The following is a 19,254-nucleotide window of genomic DNA, read 5'->3' as shown; positions in this document are numbered from 1 at the left end:
AAATTGATGCATAACCCTGTGACATCGATCTTTTCTTATAAACTAAAGAAAATACTAATGAAAGATGATGTTAAAACCATCCTCATCATTTCATTGTCATCAGCATCATCATCATCACCATCTAGAAAATGAAAATAGAGTCCTCACCATTACCAATGTTGAAAAGGAACCACGTCATCATCATCATCACCCTAAAAAGTTGACCTCAATGCCTTCATCATTATTATTACTGTGGAGGTATAAAATCGTCTCCTATCTGGATGTCCATTTACACCATCTATGCGCATCTCGAGGTGGACATGTGGTATTATTTAAAGAGAGTTCTATCTTATTAGGGAATATTCCAAGTTTAAAAGGATTATTCTCCTTGTTATGTAATTGATATTTTTGATAAGGGGCAAGGTTGTCAATTGTAATGAATTAGGATTAAGACTCTAATTAGGGTTTCTCTATTTAAAGAATGGGAGAGAGGAGGAAAAGATGAGGGAGAGGGGGAAAGGAGGCTATGTAACCCAGAGATTTATATTGAAACGGTTCCCTGAGCCCGTGGAGTAGGCACGTTTGCCGAACCACGTAAAAAATATTTTGTGTTCTTTCTCTTTTTTATTTTTTTTCTTATTATTTCTATGATTCATTGGTGAATAATTTTGCTAAACATTAAATCTCGAGGTCAATCACAAAAATGACCTCCACAATTACCATTGTTATCATCATCACCATCTTACTCGAAAAGTTGAAGATGATAGATTTTTAAGGTGTGGGGTGACGGGGATTCCGGATTTTTAGGTCACATTTCTTTAATTTATAAGAAAATATCGTGATCAAGGGAACAATTTGAAAATATATGGGTATTGATATCAATCTTTAATAGCGGCTATGTAACGGTGAGGACATTGTGATCATTTTACAATGGTGGTGATGATGATGAGGGCCATGTTATCATTAATGATGATCACAATGACAATGAAAACGTTGAAGATGATGGTTTTGAGATGGTACTTTTTTATTAGCTTATAAGGACATACCAAGGTCAACGGGGTCATGTCATCAACTTCAAAACATAAGGAGATATCTCAAATATTTACAAAAGCTTGAGGTTTAACATGAAAAGGAGAGAGAGACATGTTACGGGTGGTGTTCGGAGGTCCTAAAGAGATCCAAACATTATGCCAAACCTTTTTTCAATGTATGAGTTAGAAGTTTCGGAATGGGCTGTTTTTTTGTGTGTGTTGAAGATCTTTATGATGAGGAGATCATCCTCACAAAAAATCAGTCCATTTCAAAATTTCTAACCCCATCAAAAGTGTTTTACAACAAATGAACGGTTCACAGTTCTTTAACTTGTAAATTAGGGTTAGAAGTTTTGGAATGAACTAATTTTTAGTGTGGAGAATTTCTTCACCATAGATATCATTCTCATAAAAAATTAGCTAATTCTGAAACTTGTAACCCCTATTTTGAAAAATGTTTGACTTTCTTTAGGGCCTCTGAATGCTTCCCTTAATTTAATTATGATGTGAAATTGACACAACTATCTAATAGAAGCAAATGGCGCATGAGAACATTTTCACATTAATTGATCATTTCAAAAAAATTTCCACCATTTGTACTTAAAGTGCAATTGAAATATGAGTAATGATTTTTTGATGCCCCCCTCTGACACACGCCCCCTGATGTATTTTTTCCTTGGGATATAGTACTGCACATATTTATGGGGATGTACAGTTGTGTATCCTAAGAAAAAATCTATGGTTCTAGCCCATGCCACGCTAGGGGGCATTAGAAAATCACGACTCTTAAAATATTCATAAAACATTAGGAAAACGAGAGTATTAGGAGCAAGAAGATAGTTTATCTTTCAATCTCAAAATGTTGAACGAGATAAGAATAACTGTGCGAAATTAAACGAATGGTATATGCACTAGGTTGTCCTACATTTTTTAAATTCTGTGAGTTGAATATGATAAAATTTCGAATCTGATTTTAATTTTCAAAATGTGAACAACGAGATTGTAGATTTGTCAAGTGACAATCTCACAGGTTTAAAGTGAGAATCTTGTTGATATTTTTTTCTCAAAGTGACAATCTGGCTAAAAGTCATGAATTTGCGAGATAGACACTTTAATGGTAAGATCATCATTTGAAAAATCTATGATCTTGTTGTTTGTGATTTGAGAATTAAAATGAATAGTAAGTCGGAATCAGAATTTCATTAAAAGTTGATCACGTTTTGAGAAATTTCTCTCCTAATAATAAGTGTTTAAAGGTACCTATATATCGAGTATTGAACTGTTCAACGTTTCAAAACCATTTCAAGGTTAAAACATTGGACTACGAAGCGAATATTAAAATTCTAGACAATCCAATGAGTTGAATTGTCCATTATCTTTTGCAAAACTCTAAGCCATTGGACGATCCGACAAGTTGATCAAAACCTTTTGAAAAAAATAGATATTTTTTTTTTTTTTTTGTAATTATTAAAAATTTAACCCCCTTTCTGTAATTTTCATTTTATTAAATTTTTTTTAAATTTTTCAAAAATTATTATTTTTAATAATTAAAAAAAAATTAAGATTAATGCACTTTTGTTGTAAAATAATATAAAAACGAAAAAGCAAAAGAAAGAGATACGTGGAGGAATGGAGGAGGTCCAGCATGACATGTTGTCCGTGAAATATCCATGGGAGAGCGGAGAGCGGAGAGCGGAGAGTCGAGAGTTGAGAATTTTATGCTTCTTTTGCTCTCTCTTTCGTTCCAACTCATCTCCTCCTTCTGCAACCAAATCTCTCTCTCTCTTGCTTCAGGTTGCTCTCTCTTTCTCTCTCAATTTTGATTTTTAGTGATCTTCAATTGTTTAAGCTTCTTTCCATGCCATCTCTTTATCTCTCTCATCTTTCACTCTCGTTTTCTGATTATTTCTTGATAGCTTTGAAGATCCTTTAATGGTGTGTTTTTCAATCTCTATTTCTGTTTTTGCCTTTTCGGTTTGATCTACGAAACCATTTTTAATCTCTCTCCCTCTCTTTCTCTGTGCGTGTCTGTCTGTCTTGCAGAGTTGAAGTTTCATTTGTTAGTAAAATTTTCTTCTCTTTTTCATTTGTTTTTATTAGGAAAAAAAAAAACGATTTTTTCGAAATGTCATTCTCTCCCTCCTTGTTTTGATTTGTTTCGGTCGTTTGAGTCCCTCTCTCTCTGATTATATCGATTAATTAGTTTTCTTTTCTTTAACAGCTTATCGCCTTTTTTTAATTTTTTGTCTTCTTTTTATGGTACTCGATTTGGACTAATCGTCGGCCTTTCTCGATTTGTCCTACTGAGATCACGTTTTTCATATGTTCTTTGAACATAACCACGAATTCATATTCACTTCAGATTTATTAAGCCGACAAATAGATTTTTTATTTTTTATTTTTAGCCAAAGATTCGATTCTGGACTACAATCAACCATAAAGTTGTCTAAGATCGGTTTAAATTACTGTGCAAAGCTTTCCCTTTTTTGGACTTATATTGTAGTTTTGTAGGTCAGACTTAAGCTTATTAGATGATGGGTTTTCCCCAAATGATCTTATAATGTGCCAATTTCCTGAACCACATTTTGATTTGGTTAGTTTTCTCTCATTTATACTTCATCATCTAAGGATCCTAATTTTGGTTTTTTTTTTTGGAAGAATTTCTTCTCCTGACTCTGGCTCTTGTTCTTGTAGTTTTTATTCTGAGATGCCTACTGTCTCTTCTCTCACACTGTCGATAATTGTGGTGAGTATCGAAATTTAATATTAATTTTTTTCTTTTTTTTGTTCTGTTCTGAGGAGTAGATTTGATAGAGGGTGAAGACAGACAGATTTTTAACCCAGACCCATGGTATCACAACACACACAGACTTTACTTGATCATATAAAAAAATAAAAATCGCGTCTTTTTTCTATATGTATTGGTTGTTTCTCATTTTATTTTTTAATTATTTGACGAGTGAAAAATATATTGTATATCCAATGATGAACAAATAGAAGAAATACATCGAAAGATTGGCGAGCAGAGTTTGCCTGTAAATTAGGTTTATTTTTATTGATACCTTTAAATTAGATTTTGCTAAGCTAAAGAAACATAGACTGCAAGAAAAGAGAAATAAATTCAAGGCGGGTGGGTCTAAAAATAACTAGTATAATATAATTTGGAATCATAGGTACTGTTGTGGAACTGATTCCTCCATATACACTGTGAGTCTGAGAAGTTGGTCATATTCTCCTAATTGGTAAATGAGGCAATGCTTTAGCGGTTTTGGTGTTTATTTGATTTTTAGTATTTTGTACTCTGGGACCTGGGGGTGTTAAAGGATAATGGAATATAATAGAGTATCTAGAGAATATACTATCTGTGCTAACCAATCTGGTATTCTAGTGGATTTGCTACCCTCATCTTTCTAACAGAATTTACTTGTAGAGTAATGCAAATATCATTTTTCTATTGTTTACTAACTTTTTCGATCTTTCAAATGTTAACAGTAGGATGGTTGTTTTTCCTGTTATTGAGTTGAATTCAATTGATATAATAATTTTCATAAATAAAGTGGAATTAATTTCTGCTCCCGGGGTTGTATTTTGGTGTAATCAAGACTAGTCTCTGTTTGGATTTTCTTCATTTATTTTGGATATGCTCCTGTACTGAGCAAATGCATGACAGGTCCCTTGCTTTCCTGGCATTCATATGTGTCGCACTTGCTCCTTTCGTGATCTTGGCATCTCGTATAAAAACAATTATCCTTGTTATTACTGGGATTTGTAAGACCAACTCATCATAATGGGTGGCTGTGTATCAGCACCAAATAGAAGAATCAAATCACGGAGGAAGTACTGTGTCAGAGCAAGTAAATGCCATGGAAAGATTTCCACAACTGCCACTGATTCACCTAAGAAACGGATTAGTGATGCAGGAAAAAAAGTAACAGATTTTGCTCTTAGTGAGTTTGTTCACGTGGATTTTGAAAAGGGTGCAACAACCACCTGTAGAAGATCTAAGGTTTCCAATTCTACATTTCATCTCACCCAGTTGCAATGGCATCACAGTCAAATCGACGCAAATGGTAAGATCTTTGCCCTCTTAGCATACTTTGTTCAAAATTCACTATTGGTTCATAACAGATGCATTTTTGAGACATATTCCTCTATTTCAAAAAATTTTCATATTCTAACAACAAATTCTCCCCCTCCATCCTGTACTGCCTTCGTCCTTCATCGATGCAATGGACAATGGTGACTGAACAACCATCAACTTGGTTAGGGTGGAAATCAAAGCCTCCTCACCAACCTTTAAACTGACGTGTGTGCTCACATATATATTACAACTGATGTCTATCTGCATGCTGTAACCTTTTTTTTTCCTCCGAGGGAATCTTATTTCATTGTTGTGAGACTCTGTTTTGCACATGTTATCTGGAAATGTTATAAAATCCAAGATCTTAGTAAGCATTAGTTTTGGTTGGGAAATAGATTTACGTACTCCTCCCCCCCCCCCCCACCCAAGAGTATCTTTATTGCTTATTAGTTTTCAAAACCTTCTGAGAGTTGAGAGTGTTTCTTTATGCTCAGCATGTTTGTGATTCTGATAGCTGTCTTAGCTTTATCTCTACAGTTTTGCATTCCATTACGTCGTTTTCCTTGAACAAGTTGTGTTACATGCCATTAATGCATTCAAAACAAGTTTCTCCTCTTTATCCCCTTAAAGAGGAGTTGGCCTTTCCTTTTGTTTTACATATGGCTTCGATGGTAGTTCATCTCGACCTCCTTGTGAGATCTTCTTTATTGATCATAGCTTTGCTTTCTTCCTCTAATGAAATCCTTATATTTATTAAAAGAAAAAAAGGTTGCTTTCTATCTATTTGAGAATTGACTTTTGAAGTTTGTGTTTGCAGTAATATGCCAAGAGGATGCATGGTTCGACTCTGTCAGCATTTTGGAGTCTGACTCTGATGATGATTTTATCAGTGTTCACGGAGGTAATGCACATTAATCTCTTACCTACTGGTTTGATAGAATGAGGAAATCCAAGTTACTCATCAGAAAATACTTTGGATCAACAATATAGTAGTGCAGTAGGTGTGGGAAAGGGCTTCTTAATGCTCACCATGCAACAGTGTTGCATGGGCATCGAAGTGGGAGATGGAATGTAGTCAGACTCTTCAAGCTGGGAATTCTGACCAATAGTGACATTGTGAGTGTTGGAATCTGGAAAGGGAATTAGACATGTATTTGACACGGATACCTTAGAAGAGTCCATGTAATACTGTCTTGCAATGGTCCCGACTGCCCAACTAGGATACCTACTGATCAAAATCAAATATGCCGAGCTGACCATAAGAGGTAAAGACATCTTAGGTATTATGAAACATTTGACACGACTTTTCAGCGAAGGAGATCGCCCAGTTGAGATCCATCAGATGTTGGAGCCCATTCCCCTGACAAGTAATCAACATATACCGTACTCTCCATTGCTAGGACATTAAATGGAAAATATAAATGCCTTTTTACACTGGTGGTTAATAATACCCAATGTCATTTGTCTTTCTGCAGACAGTCTTCCTTCTGTGAACAATGTCATTGGTAACATCTCAAGTACCCAAGTGCTGCAGTATGAAAGCTCTTCATGCTTTGTGGATAACACGTACAAATATGAAGAACTCTATGAGAGCACCCCAATGTCATTTGCTGTTGAACGTTTTCTGAAAATAGAAGGAGGTAAAACTGAGAAGTTTTGCAAGGAAGAATACAAAGAAGATGATGGATTTGCAGTTTTGAGTACCCAAGGTTATGATATTTCTTGCTTAGGGAAGGGTGATGAAGTTTGTACAAAGAGAAAGAAACAGGATCCCTTTGGAAGCTTTGATGGTCTGAAAGAGGACAAACACGATTCTGAAGAAAACACCTTGAAATCTTGCTTACCTCGGTTGGTTCCTTCTGTTAGTTTTAATGACAAGAATCAACCTCCGTCAAGTCCAGGTCGACAATATCAAAGGAAGAAGTCAGCCGTTATCAGATTGTCTTTTAAGAGGACATCCTATGAAGGAGATGAAGCAACGGAATTTTGTAAGTATAAAGATTTATTGAATTTTCACTTTGTGGTGCTGTTACTTTTGATTGAACTTTAGAGTTCGAAATAATAATAATAATTCCTTGCAGTAAAATTATCACCATTTATTAAAATTTTTTGACCATCACTTGGAATTTTGGTAGCAATGGGACTTGTGATTATTGAATTTGCCTCCAAGTGTCCTGACACTGCTTCGAGATACTCACTCCACACTTTTAAGAATCACTCGCTTCTTACTTCTCTGCATTCACATATTCTGGCAATCTACATGAAATACAAGATGAAAAATGTATCTAGCTTATGATTTTATATTTAAGCTTATACATCTTTTGTGTTTTTAAGAAAAAAGAAAGCAATTTTCTTTTGATCTCACCATTTTGAAAACTATATATATATATATTTTGTCTCAAGGCAATGTATAGGCCATGAGAAAAACCAAGACTGTCAAGATTGAGACATTCCAAGAAAATATCTTGGGGTCAATGTTTTGTTCCGGTCTCAGCTGAAACATTCCAAAATGGTTGGAAACTTTAAACCATGATTAATACATTTTTGGACTTCGAAAGTTAGGGATTTCCATCCCAGGTTATAAGTATTGGCCGAATCACAATGACTTGAGGCACACAGCCATTTCTCTCTTTTTTAAGTGAATCATTATCAGTCAACACAGTATTTTAATGTTGAGTTTGTGCCTTATACTGTGGCAACCTTATACAGAGGCTCAAGATTGTAATTGGTATTTCGAGGTCATGGGTTTGAGTCCAACTTATGCACCAACATGAATAAATAAATTGAAATTGATATCTTGATGACCTGGTTAGATCTTTTTATGATTTTAAATATATAATTTTGGTTGAAAGAGAAAACTTGGTAAATTGGTAAATTCTTTGAGTGGTAATACCACAGACCTTGGATCAAAACCCTTCTTTCACCCATTTACCTATCGATGTGTATTTTATTTATATAAATATATAATTAAGGTAAGATAATACTGAAAATTAAATGCACTTGATATCTATTAGGTGCTTCCAAGCAATTCTTGTATCGTCCTAGAGCGGGGCTACTCATTCCATGTTCACCAGGAGAGAAGCCACCTTCAGGAAGTTGGTCTCCAGTTGCACCTTCAGTCTTCAAACTTCGTGGCCCGAACTATTTCAGGCATGTTACCAATTTTCTCCATTTATTCTTGTATCCCCCCTCCCTTATTTTCAATATATTATACTTTTCAAAAAAAAAAATTTCTCCATTTACCAATTATATAGAACCACAATTAAGTAGCCTTGGTGCTATCATGCAGAGACAAGCGGAAATCTCCAGCTCCAAACTACACTCCTTACACTCCAATTGGTCTTGATTTGTTTGTATGCCCAAGAAAGGTACATCACATTGCTCAGCACCTTGAACTTCCTTCTGTGAAAGCACACGGGAAAGTGCCCTCACTCCTTATTGTCAATATTCAGGTACCTCGAAGGCTTGAACTTCATTTCATTCACATTTGTTATGTCTTTTTTTTTTTTTTTTTTTTGTGGGGGGGGCGCTGGGTTGGATTAATTGAACTGCTACTTGAATAATCCATATAAAAAACAATTGATTCCAAATGATCTCTTTTCATGTATCTTGTCTCCTTGCTGCAGCTACCTACGTATCCTGCTGCAATGTTCCTTGGTGATAGTGATGGAGAAGGGATGAGCCTTGTATTGTATTTCAAAGTTTCTGAGACTTTTGACGAAGAAATCTCTCCTCAGTTTCAGGATAGTATCAAGGTATTTTCTTCTCCATTGCCTCAAGCAAATTGCAGTGCAAAATAGTTATTTGACTCTTGTTACTTCCCATGTCAACAATATGTCACTTGCCTGAAAATATATATGTTTCTGCTCCAGAAATTGATTGAGGATGACATGGAAAAGGTTAGAGGGTTCGCAATGGACTCCACAGTCCCTTTTAGAGAAAGACTCAAAATCTTGGCTGGAGTGGTAAATCCGGAGGATCTCCACTTGAGTTCTACCGAAAGGAAGCTTCTGCATGCTTACAATGAAAAACCAGTGCTTTCACGCCCGCAACACAATTTCTATCGGGTAAAGATCAACTATCGTATTTATTTCCCTTGTCTTAATGCCAGGTTGACTGACAGATTGGAGTAAGAATGATTGTTCTTCTTGGAATTTCTAGCTCCAAATTATAGAATTAATAGGTTGTGATCATCTAGACATCTAGTAGATGTTAAGAACATTTATCCGTGACATTCCATAAATGTGGTTGACCGACCTGATAGGATTATCATAAACATTTGGTTGTTCATATTCTTTGGTACTCTCAGAAAGAATACGAAGACTCGACACCGATCACACTCAATTTATCACATTAACTCTACCTCATTGGATCCATCAAACAATCTCTGTGAATATACTCCGTGTGGATTACCAGTTAATTATGTACTTTATAGAGCCCTTATGGACTACCTGATGGATTATCTAAGTTTTGGCTCTCGGTCACTTATTCAACCTTCTATCTCTCACAATCAGGAGGTGGGTTTGACCCCAATTTACCCACCAAAGAAGAAAGAACAGTTTGTGGTGGTTACTATGACATTATTTGAGACTGTTTCGTAAAACCTTTGGCAGGGTTATGTTTCCTGGCTTATGCAAATAGCTATAATTATTATTCATTCTATCAATGTTTAAATCTATGCACTAAATATAATATCTTAGACGCACAAATATGGCACAGATGACTGATGTAGAATTCACCAGGGCCAATGGTGTACTCAAATCTCACTTGCTCGAATGACTTTTCTGCTGACTTCATCTCTAGAAATGCCATTGCTGGGTGTGCTTGATGCAACCTGAATGCAACTTGCTTTAGGCTGCATTGATCCACTTCAGCATTGTAAAGTTTATTATACTTTGCATTAATCAGCTAAAACGAAGTTTGTGTGAAATCAACTTAAATCTAAGCCAACCTCAACTGTTAGTATACCTGGTTACTCATCTATTAGTATGCTTGGAGGTGATTGCAATAAAAATATTTTTTTTAATACTATCTAGCTTCTAGAAAAGATTAAATCCTGATATATGATCTTATTGTTCTTGAAGGGTTCCAATTACTTCGAGATTGACCTTGACATACATCGGTTCAGTTACATATCAAGGAAGGGACTTGAAACATTTCGAGAACGTTTGAAAAACGGGATTGTTGATTTTGGTTTAACCATCCAGGTACAATTTTTTATCTTTCTTTATTCCAACCTCATTGAACAACTTTTTTTTTATGATAAGTAACCATGTTTAACAACTTGGACTTGAATTAAACCAATTTTATTAGAAATCATTCGAGTAATGCTAGCAAATCGAATGCTGCCGTATCAACCTAAGGAGGCAACCAAGACAGTTTCATTGAGTTCTTGAATTATTCAATATAGCTTCTAAATTATAATTAAACTAACAAATTCTGATGATGCTGACAGGCACAGAAACAGGAGGAATTGCCAGAACAATCCCTGTGTTGCTTGAGATTGAACAAAATTGATTTTGTAAATCATGGCCAAATACCCACCATCGTAACCCTTGGCGATGATTGATTTGGATTGGGATTCTATTGGAGCCATCTATCACAATAGAGAGAAATGTCGAGTGGTACCAGTAAACATTATGACAAGCATTTGCGGCCTTATAAAAATGAATAAAAAATTAACTTTACGAATATACATATAAATATTGCTGTTCCTTAATCTTGATTTATTAATCATATTAATTATTTGTCTGCTCAATTTTTTTTGAATTTTAGATAATATTCTTCTCAATTTCGGCAAATTTTTTGGGCCTTGCCCTAGTTGTTAACTTCTGTTTTTCTTTTTCAATTTTTTTTTTGGAAACATATAATATGGTCGTTTCAAAATTCAAATAGTTCCCAATGTTGGATTTATTATCATTTATTCTTCATATCACCGCCACCTTTGACATTGGTAAAAGGGGAGGAAATAGTTGCAGAGATATTTAGTATTTATTTAAGAGAGAGTTACCATTGCCACACTAATTCCTATGTAAATCATCAAAGAATTGCACACTGTTGGTGTGGTATTAATAAAAGTTGATCTGGCAATAATAACTCTCTTACTTAATCATGCAATGGATATATTTTTTTACTTTGGATGGATGAAAGATATATTCAAGTTTGTCCTCTTTCAACAGATTTTGGACAAGGAGACGGTAAATTTACTCGAATCAAGTCATTTCAGTTTCCTAATCTTGATTAAAAGAGGCAACTTGAGTCCACTCCAAATCAAGGTTCTTATTGGTTCACCATTAAATTGGGGAAAAATCAAGTTGAAGCAATAATTTCTTCGAGACATGTTGTAACTTGTGCACAAGGTTTAAATCTTGGTTGGTCAGGAGAAATCAATACTGTATCAATTATGACATTCAGAGCAATCCATAACATTTCTGAAACCTTGGGTATCATTCCAAAATATATCGGCCGAAACATTCCAAGATGGTACAAAACTTTAAACCACGATAACAAAATTGACTAGTGTTTAGAGAGTTAACAGCTTCAAGCCAGTGTTGTAGGTACTCAGTCCCATTGGTATTATTCTAGTACTTCACCAGCTGCATTGTCCTTGATCATACTCCCCCATTGACGTCTGTGATCATAATTTGCCAACTTCGTCAGCTACCCAAACCTGAACTGGGCATTTCATTGAATCAGTAATTTCCTATAGCTTGGCACTAGCAAGATTGGTGGTCTTGACACAGTTCAGCTATAGATTCTGTTCTTCACAGGGAAGCCATCAAGGTTTTAGGATTCTTAGAACTAGCTTTATCATCTGTCCGGAAGAGACTTCTCTTCGAGTTTTTTGAATCAACCGTACCTGAGCTATTTTCCATTTCTTTTCCCTGCCATCATAGGCTCACATCTTAGCACCAATAATTGGTATTTGTGCTCACAATATAGGAACTCAGTAAAACAGGGGAAAAAGAAGAAGAGAGAGTTGAGTTTTAAAGTTTAAAAATTCAAGATGGGTTTTTCATGTTACCTCTTTGGAACCATGACCTGCGGACTGCTTGACGTATATGGCGTTCATGCCTCTCCAAGAGTTCATCAACTCTATTTGACTGAGATAACAATGGTCCTGAAAACTCAACTCTGTCTCCTTGATCTTCATAGTCCTGATAGATATTTAAATACATTGAGAGATAAGGGGAAGTTGGTCTAATAGTCTGAGAAAAAGAGCAATAGAAAAAAGTGGAATCAAATATGGAATCACTTTCAGCATCCAAGTTTGATTCAGCCAAATCAATCATAACTCACCCATTTAGCTAAAACATAGCAGAATTAAATCATTGGAGCCTGACTGACCTCATTGAGTCGACCTGGGTGAGTTAAAAAATGATCGATGAGTGTTGGTCATAATACATACTATCCGTACCCTTACCTGATTGCATCTTTTAGCGGCCATTCCCTCATTCTGATACAATGCTGCAGACAGTTCCTGAGAATGGTATGCATCAGATGCATCAAAAGAGTCCGGATGCTCAAAATGATTCCATTGTTTCCGCATTATACGCTTGGCAATCTCTACTGAGTCATGGCCTCTAGAATCAGTTCGGGTGCCATATAAAATTTCCCCATTTTCTTGACATTTTGTTTCGGATGTAATTCTCTTATGCGGGGCACTTGAGGGATCTAATGCACTAGAAACTTGACCTCTTGAACTAGACCTACTGTGTGATCTTTTGGACGCCACATCTTCTTTTCGCCTTTTCGCCCATGAAAAGCTGTTTGATGCAATGATATGTAGTGGGCCTGAGAAAGGAATGTCACCTTGAGATGCGTTCTTTGTGTGGGAAGCCTCTTGAACCATATCAATTGATGGTTTGGGAGGGTCAGTGTCTTCTTTAGGTAAACATGCATTACCACCGTTGATTTTATGAGCATTGACTTGCAAGTCCTGCAGAGATAAACAATAAATGGGATTGAATTCTCCCCTATAACTGCTCCATTACCTAGAAAACAAGAGTGATAGCAATCATGAGAGAGATACCTCTGTCGGGGCAACTGATTTACCAATTCCATGAGGTTTTCGGAAAGCTTTACATGATTTTTCTGTTCTTCTTGTTACCTCAGGCCCACGTGCTCTCCCACCAGCCTTTTTCCTGAAAAAACCAATGTAAATAAGTTTGATGAGAGTTTTCCCACTTAAAGAGAACTAAATTAGCATTGCAGTTTGAAAAATAAATTTCTGGCACTGAGATTGGGTTGACTCATTTAAACTGACCCCAAATCTTTGAGATATGGCTTTGATGATGATGAACATAAGATGCAAAAATTATTTCTCACAACACCAAAGGTAATGTCCTCGGCATTAGAAAGTATAAATTTAAACCAAGTCTCAAGTCATTTGATGACAGAAACAAGTAATCCAGATGAGCAGATACAACTTGACTATTTTTATTCTCTGTTTTGACTCACTGAGTGTGTTGACTGAGTCAAAGAAAGACACGATTAATGAGAAGATATCCAAAATTATAACCTTTCACTGAATAAAAAATATCGAAAGTTCCCACCTCCGTGCCTCCTCACGACTTTTCACATCAATCTCTTTGTTCGGAGGGTACTTTGGCAATGTTGATGGATCGCATGCATAAGGCTTAGTTGAGAAATACTGAGGATGGTAGCAAAAAAATAACTAAATTAGAAATGGCAAAGTTATCATCGTCAAACTTTTAGCTCAACTATTTGGGGCATGATATACATGATTTAATAAAAACTGATTTCATTTGATCAAAAGAAAAGAAAAAAATAGTTGGGAAAAACTTGATTAATAAGAAAATTAACATTTAAAACTTCATAAATTGGACTATTCTTGCTGCAATTTTTTTTTTTTTAATTCTATCTTTTAGGGTGCCAATCAGGTATGTCCTGCAAAATGGAAACTTAAAACATAACAAATAAAAAAAAAATTGTGATGAAGAGGTTACCTCGGATGCAAGTGCGGAGGAGGCAGTCCCACGCTTATTTGGTTCTATGGAAAGGAAAGTTTCTATCAGCTGCAAGGCCGTTGTTGGTAAATCTTTACAGGTCTCATAAAAATTACTTTCATAAGGATGCTGGGGTTTGAATATCGTTGCATGAGGAAGTTTAGACTTTTTCCAATACTCATCAGGTGGGGAACCACAGAGTTTGAAGATTTTGTGTAATTGTTCAACCTGTAAATGGGACAAGAGTACTTCTTTTAGAACTTCAATTGGCAAAAAGACGATATAAAGATTAGATCAGTTACTTGTAGAATGTGTGGAATAAACATAAAATATGCATATTTGACTGGATTTGTAATGTACTTTACTACTATTATCTAAATATATTTATGACTAAGCACTCTAAACTTCCAATATTTATGTAGGTCATGGTTTACACCGATCAAGAAAACATGTATCCCATGATGTACCATTCCAATAAAATTCCAAGAAACTCCCATGATGTTATAACCAGTATATAATCGATTCGGGACCTTAGATTGCCTATTTATTTTTTATCTGGAAACAGTTGTACTCTAATAGGTTGATGATCACCTCGGTTCTCCCCTGAAGGATAGGCTTCCCGAGGAAAAGTTCAGCAAATACACAACCAACACTCCACAAATCCACAGCAGCACCATAATCTGTTGACCCCAACAAAAGTTCGGGAGGGCGGTACCATAGAGTCACAACTCGACTAGTTAGTAGTTGTCTATGCCCAGCATTGAAGAAATTCGCCAGGCCAAAATCTGCTATCTTCAGAATTCCTTCATTATTGACCAAAAGATTAGATCCCTTAATATCCCGATGCATTACACCTCGCGAATGGCAATGTTCAAGTCCAGATAACAACTGGTGCATATAGCACTTGATCTACACAATATTAAGCTCGTCTAATTAAGAGCTTCAACACAGAAAAAAAGAAAAAAAAAAATAGGCCTTCGTCGTTATAGACAATTCTTATAAGACCAAGGATTCAATATTTCTGCTAAGATAACGAAAATAAATATGAACGCACCTGTGATTCGCTGAACTTAATGTCAGGGCAAGATGACAAACCAGCGAGATCATGCTCCATGTACTCAAATACAAGGTAGATACTACATGATAATCGAGAGGTAATTAAACCCTCCAGTTTTATAATGTTCGGATGGTCTAGTCTGCGGAGAATCATTATTTCTCGTGCCATAAACCTCACACTCTCGGGCTCAAAATTGTCAAACCGAACCTTCTTCAGAGCAACTATCCTTCCGTTGTCAAGGTCTCGTGCTCGGAACACACTGCTATAAGTACCTTGTCCGATCTACAAATGCAGTTTGGAATTGAATAAGATGCTACTCGGAAAACACTTTGACATGTTTCGAGAAATGTGGACATGTAAATAGACCAATTTCTATTAATGGGAACTCATCAGGATTAGAAAAAAAAAAGAAACTAAAATGTGAACACTTTCCAATATGAATTTAAAGTTACCATGTCGAGGACAAAAAATAAAAGTAAAAATCTTGACACACTAACTTGATCAAATTAAACTAAAACAATGAAATTAACACAAAATGGACGAATGAATGAGATGGGTAGAACATTTCTGGTAATTAATTAAAAGTCCAATATAGAGAACACAATGCTTTATGAAATCTAACTACTTTAAGTTCGAAATTAAGAGATAATTAAATACCAGAAAATAAAATAAATAAAGATTAGCTTTGATTACTACCTTCTCCAATTTCTCGAAAGAGTCCGCTCTAAGGGGCACCCATCCTTGAATAGCCTCCCCAGCCACAGCACTGAGCCAAACAGGCCACCCAGCTGCGACTTGTTCTCCTTCAACATACTTCTGCAAATTTCCCAATCTAAAGCTCACAGAAACAGAATCCCCGCCATTGGAGCTTCCCCTCGTCGACACCCCCAATTCGCTGCCACCGAAAGCCGAATCAACCTTCTTCTCCTCCTCCTCCAATTTCAGTAACCCAGCTCGGTTTCGCCGCGAAGAATTCAAAATTCCAGACTCATTGTCCCGAAACGCTCCCGAGTAATCTAAAGCAGGGGTCACCGAAACCGCCTGCTTCGAGGCAATGCACCCCATTAATGGGCTGAACTCAAGGGCATGGATAGATTTGGAGAAAACCCGGAATGATCCAGACCGTAAAATGGTTGGGTACAAGGGAATTAGCCGAAATTTGCTCCAATGAGAATGCAGAATTAGATGCAGAGAGATTGGGAGAAATGTCTATAACCCTAAAGAAAAATATTTCTTGTCTTCCTCCTCTCTATTTTGTTAGCGAGATTTGCGGATGATGAAGGACAGAGAATTTTAATGAGTGGGGGAAGATTTTTAACAAATAGACCGAAATCAACGAGAGAGAGAGAGAGAGAAAGAGACTCGTGGGGTCCGAATCGCTTACCTTTGTTCTTTGTTGTGTAAAAACAATAGAGGAGACTGGAGACTGGAGAGGGTAAATATAGCCGTTGCAGTTTTCTAATTTTTATTTATTTAGGTATTTGTGCTTTATGACTAAAACTCCCTTACTTCATAAATCTTAGTTATTAAGTTAGTAAGGTTAGTTGGTGATATGGTTTGAAACTCGGTTTCGCGTCTCATCTCGTCCATGCCAGATACTGAGTCGTCTCAGATGAGTTTTTCGATATGTTTGAGATGCTTCGTTCAAAGATTTGAAAAATGAATGTGGGGTTTTAAATCTCATCTGAAAATTTGACTTGTTCGTCCGTCTCGTCTATGCTTGATATCGAGATGACTTGGGCAATTCATCTTGGTCTCGAACGAGTTTTGAAACCATGGTTGGTGAAGTCCTTGGGTGAAGATACAATAGATGACATGATTAACTAAACAATCTTCTTTCCCATCTGAAGTCAAACCAAAGTCATTATACTTAGAATAAGAGTCGGGATTCTCTAACGCCCCCATTGACATATGCCCCCATACGTCCCTGACATGGCAAGGGAAAGAACCATAGATCTTTTTCCTTGGGATACACAACTGCACATCCCCATAAATATGTGCAATTGTATTAATAAAAAATGTGCATTTGTGTATTCCGAGGAAAAAGATCTATGATATAGTACATGTCACGTTAGGAGGTGTATGTTAGAGGGAGGTGCTAGAAAATCATTATTCTTAAATAATGATACCAACTCCCCCTCTACTCTCCCAAAGTGGCATGTGCATATAACCATATATTTTTCTTGGGATACACAATTGCACATCCCCATAAATATATGCAGTTGTATATCCAAAGGAAAAATTTATGATTCTATGAACATGCCACGTCAGGAAAGTAGAGGGGAGTATGTCACCGAGGGAGTCAGAAAGTCACGACCCTTATATTTAGCTTCAATACAAAGTAGTATGCTTCATGAAAAATTCATAACCTCTTGTCCCAACTAAAAATATGAACTAGCGTAGGACACAATGCAACCAGATTACCTGATATCAGATCGGGTTGGACTAGGGTTAGAATGTAATCCGATCCAATCGAGCTTAATTACACTTCTATATATCATGCCCATCAAGTCACTTATAAAAATTGAGAAAGATACAAGAGAAGACCAAGCCAAAAGAGAGGGGAATTGATTAAAGAGATTACAAGAAGAGTAGGGAGCAAGAGAGGGGAGGCCATTAAAGATTTCTTTTATTTGCTTCCCACGCTTCTACTTAATGTCCATGTCCCACACATTAAGTAGTGTTGGGTCCCATACACTAAAGAGTACATAAAGCAAACGTTTACTTTTTCCTTTTTGAAGGGGTCCTTTAAATATCTATAGTTCTCTACAATTTGAACCTTTTGGGATAGATTAAATCTTTTAACCATATACATTTTTTTCTTCTTCTAAGTTGCATATGTGTACTATATGTTTCTATTTTTAAGTAAGCTTTTGGGATCATTTACCATACTGTTCTCTTTATTAAGGTTTTTTATTTTTTCTATGTTAGCTATTCTTTAGCTTCCTCTTAAAAAATTTGCATGTGATGTGTTTTACTTCCTACCCCTCTCTATCTCTCTCATATGTACTCTCTATATCATTAGGAGGCAATGGATTATGGATCTATGGTGATTGTGACCTGTCACTGTGTCTCCTTTTTTTTTATATACTATTTTTTTAAATTCATTTATTACATAAATTTTCAAAATATTATTCAATACTTAAAATTTGCAATAAAAGTTGCAATGGAAGATGTTCCTAAGTTTAATCATGTATCTCTCTTTTCTCGCTCTTAGAAAGTAGTTTAATTTTGTTCTTTATTTTAGATTGTCGTAATCTCTACTGATTTATGAGTTCAATTGCTATAAAAAAAAAACAATATTATCAAAAATTTATTTTTGAGATATTTTTGATGATATTTATCATTAAATATTTTATGAAATATCAACTTTTTAATCAATCCTAAATGTTTTGAATAACATTTTGAGAATGATGATGACAATATAAAATTTTATATAATGCCCTTGAGAATGGATGGAGATCTTAAAGTTCAACAAGAGACCCCAAAGAACATTAATGGAGATAGTTAAAGAAAATATAGACTCACTCTACCTTCCAAAAAATAAATATAAACTGATTCTAAAAAACAAATGACTTGATTTTGGATAGAGTGGAATGAGAGAACATGATTCGTTCAGTAAAATCCCAAATCTTTTAGTTAAAATCTTACCTGAATCTTTTTGCTTTCACTAAACTTGTATTCGGATCCGACCCTATAAATTAATTGATTCAAGTTGGTTGAGTCGAATAATTTGAATCGTTCAATTTTTTTTGCTATATTTAAAATTCCTGAGGGTGACCAAAAAGAGGCTTGAACTCTAAGATCTTCCCTTTTTACAGGAAGGTCCACTGCACCCAATACTTGTTAGTTAAAAGAAAAATATCTTGGAAAACACAAAAATATAATTTTCAAATTAATATATCATTCAGATCTAGGTAGATATAGGGATAGATATATATATATCCGACTCGGGTCAAGGGACATTAACCCATATTTGACCTATTTTTTGGTTTGAATATACTCGAAGGAGCCAAACCCGCTAAATTCGAATTTCGACCACTCGGATTTCAGATAAAATCCGACCCCCATTTTATGCCCTACTTTTTAATGAACATGTCTATATATATATATATATAAATTATGGAAAACTTTTAT

The 19,254-nt window shown here is 35.6% G+C and overlaps 2 protein-coding genes across 6 annotated transcripts; one reads left to right on the top strand and one right to left on the bottom strand.

Annotated features, from left to right (window-relative positions):
• The first annotated feature begins 2,654 nt into the window (after positions 1–2,654).
• On the top strand, positions 2,655–10,849 carry LOC147399115 (uncharacterized). 4 transcript variants are annotated; one of them, XM_086448549.1, is made up of 12 exons: positions 2,655–2,804; positions 3,527–3,603; positions 3,705–3,756; positions 4,681–5,080; positions 5,909–5,992; positions 6,567–7,079; positions 8,106–8,241; positions 8,381–8,543; positions 8,718–8,846; positions 8,964–9,158; positions 10,176–10,298; positions 10,547–10,849. In XM_086448549.1, the coding sequence occupies exons 4-12, from the start codon at positions 4,798–4,800 to the stop codon at positions 10,658–10,660; spliced, it is 1,740 nt and encodes a 579-aa protein (XP_086304675.1). In that variant the 5' UTR covers positions 2,655–2,804; positions 3,527–3,603; positions 3,705–3,756; positions 4,681–4,797; the 3' UTR covers positions 10,661–10,849. The 4 variants fall into 4 exon arrangements, with proteins under 4 accessions (XP_086304675.1, XP_086304677.1, XP_086304676.1 ...); XM_086448550.1 differs by having other exon boundaries at positions 2,687–2,804; positions 3,522–3,603; XM_086448551.1 differs by lacking the exon at positions 3,527–3,603 and having other exon boundaries at positions 2,673–2,804.
• Positions 10,850–11,350: 501 nt separating this feature from the next.
• On the bottom strand, positions 11,351–16,531 carry LOC147399114 (protein IMPAIRED IN BABA-INDUCED STERILITY 1-like). Of its 2 annotated transcripts, XM_086448545.1 has the most exons (9): positions 15,814–16,528; positions 15,115–15,399; positions 14,652–14,969; positions 14,061–14,288; positions 13,647–13,744; positions 13,124–13,235; positions 12,515–13,030; positions 12,116–12,248; positions 11,351–11,975 (listed from the first exon to the last, which is right to left on the bottom strand). In XM_086448545.1, exons 1-9 carry the CDS (start codon positions 16,180–16,182, stop codon positions 11,956–11,958), a joined length of 2,079 nt encoding a protein of 692 aa, XP_086304671.1. In that variant the 5' UTR covers positions 16,183–16,528; the 3' UTR covers positions 11,351–11,955. The 2 variants fall into 2 exon arrangements, with proteins under 2 accessions (XP_086304671.1, XP_086304672.1); XM_086448546.1 differs by lacking the exon at positions 11,351–11,975 and having other exon boundaries at positions 12,112–12,248; positions 12,391–13,030; positions 15,814–16,531.
• Positions 16,532–19,254: the final 2,723 nt, after the last annotated feature.

Source organism: Akebia trifoliata, chromosome 7 (genome assembly GCF_017979445.1).
Source record: "Akebia trifoliata isolate Shusen 1 chromosome 7, ASM1797944v1, whole genome shotgun sequence".
NCBI classification, from domain to species: Eukaryota; Viridiplantae; Streptophyta; class Magnoliopsida; order Ranunculales; family Lardizabalaceae; genus Akebia; species Akebia trifoliata.
Note: the sequence above shows the minus strand (reverse complement) of the source record. Positions and strands in the feature narration are given on the sequence as shown.

What these genes read in the sequence shown, in the direction of transcription:
- LOC147399115 (XM_086448549.1), top strand. Translation starts at nt 4,798, where the DNA reads ATGGGTGGCTGTGTATCAGCACCAAATAGAAGAATCAAATCACGGAGG. An exon ending in TCCTTATTGTCAATATTCAG is followed by an intron (nt 8,544 to 8,717) that starts GTACCTCGAAGG and finishes TCCTTGCTGCAG; the next exon opens with CTACCTACGTATCCTGCTGC. An exon ending in AGTTTCAGGATAGTATCAAG is followed by an intron (nt 8,847 to 8,963) that starts GTATTTTCTTCT and finishes TTTCTGCTCCAG; the next exon opens with AAATTGATTGAGGATGACAT.
- LOC147399114 (XM_086448545.1), bottom strand. Translation starts at nt 16,182, where the DNA reads ATGGGGTGCATTGCCTCGAAGCAGGCGGTTTCGGTGACCCCTGCTTTA. An exon ending in TTAAGTTCAGCGAATCACAG is followed by an intron (nt 14,970 to 15,114) that starts GTGCGTTCATAT and finishes AATATTGTGTAG; the next exon opens with ATCAAGTGCTATATGCACCA. An exon ending in AATCAGTTGCCCCGACAGAG is followed by an intron (nt 13,031 to 13,123) that starts GTATCTCTCTCA and finishes TTATCTCTGCAG; the next exon opens with GACTTGCAAGTCAATGCTCA.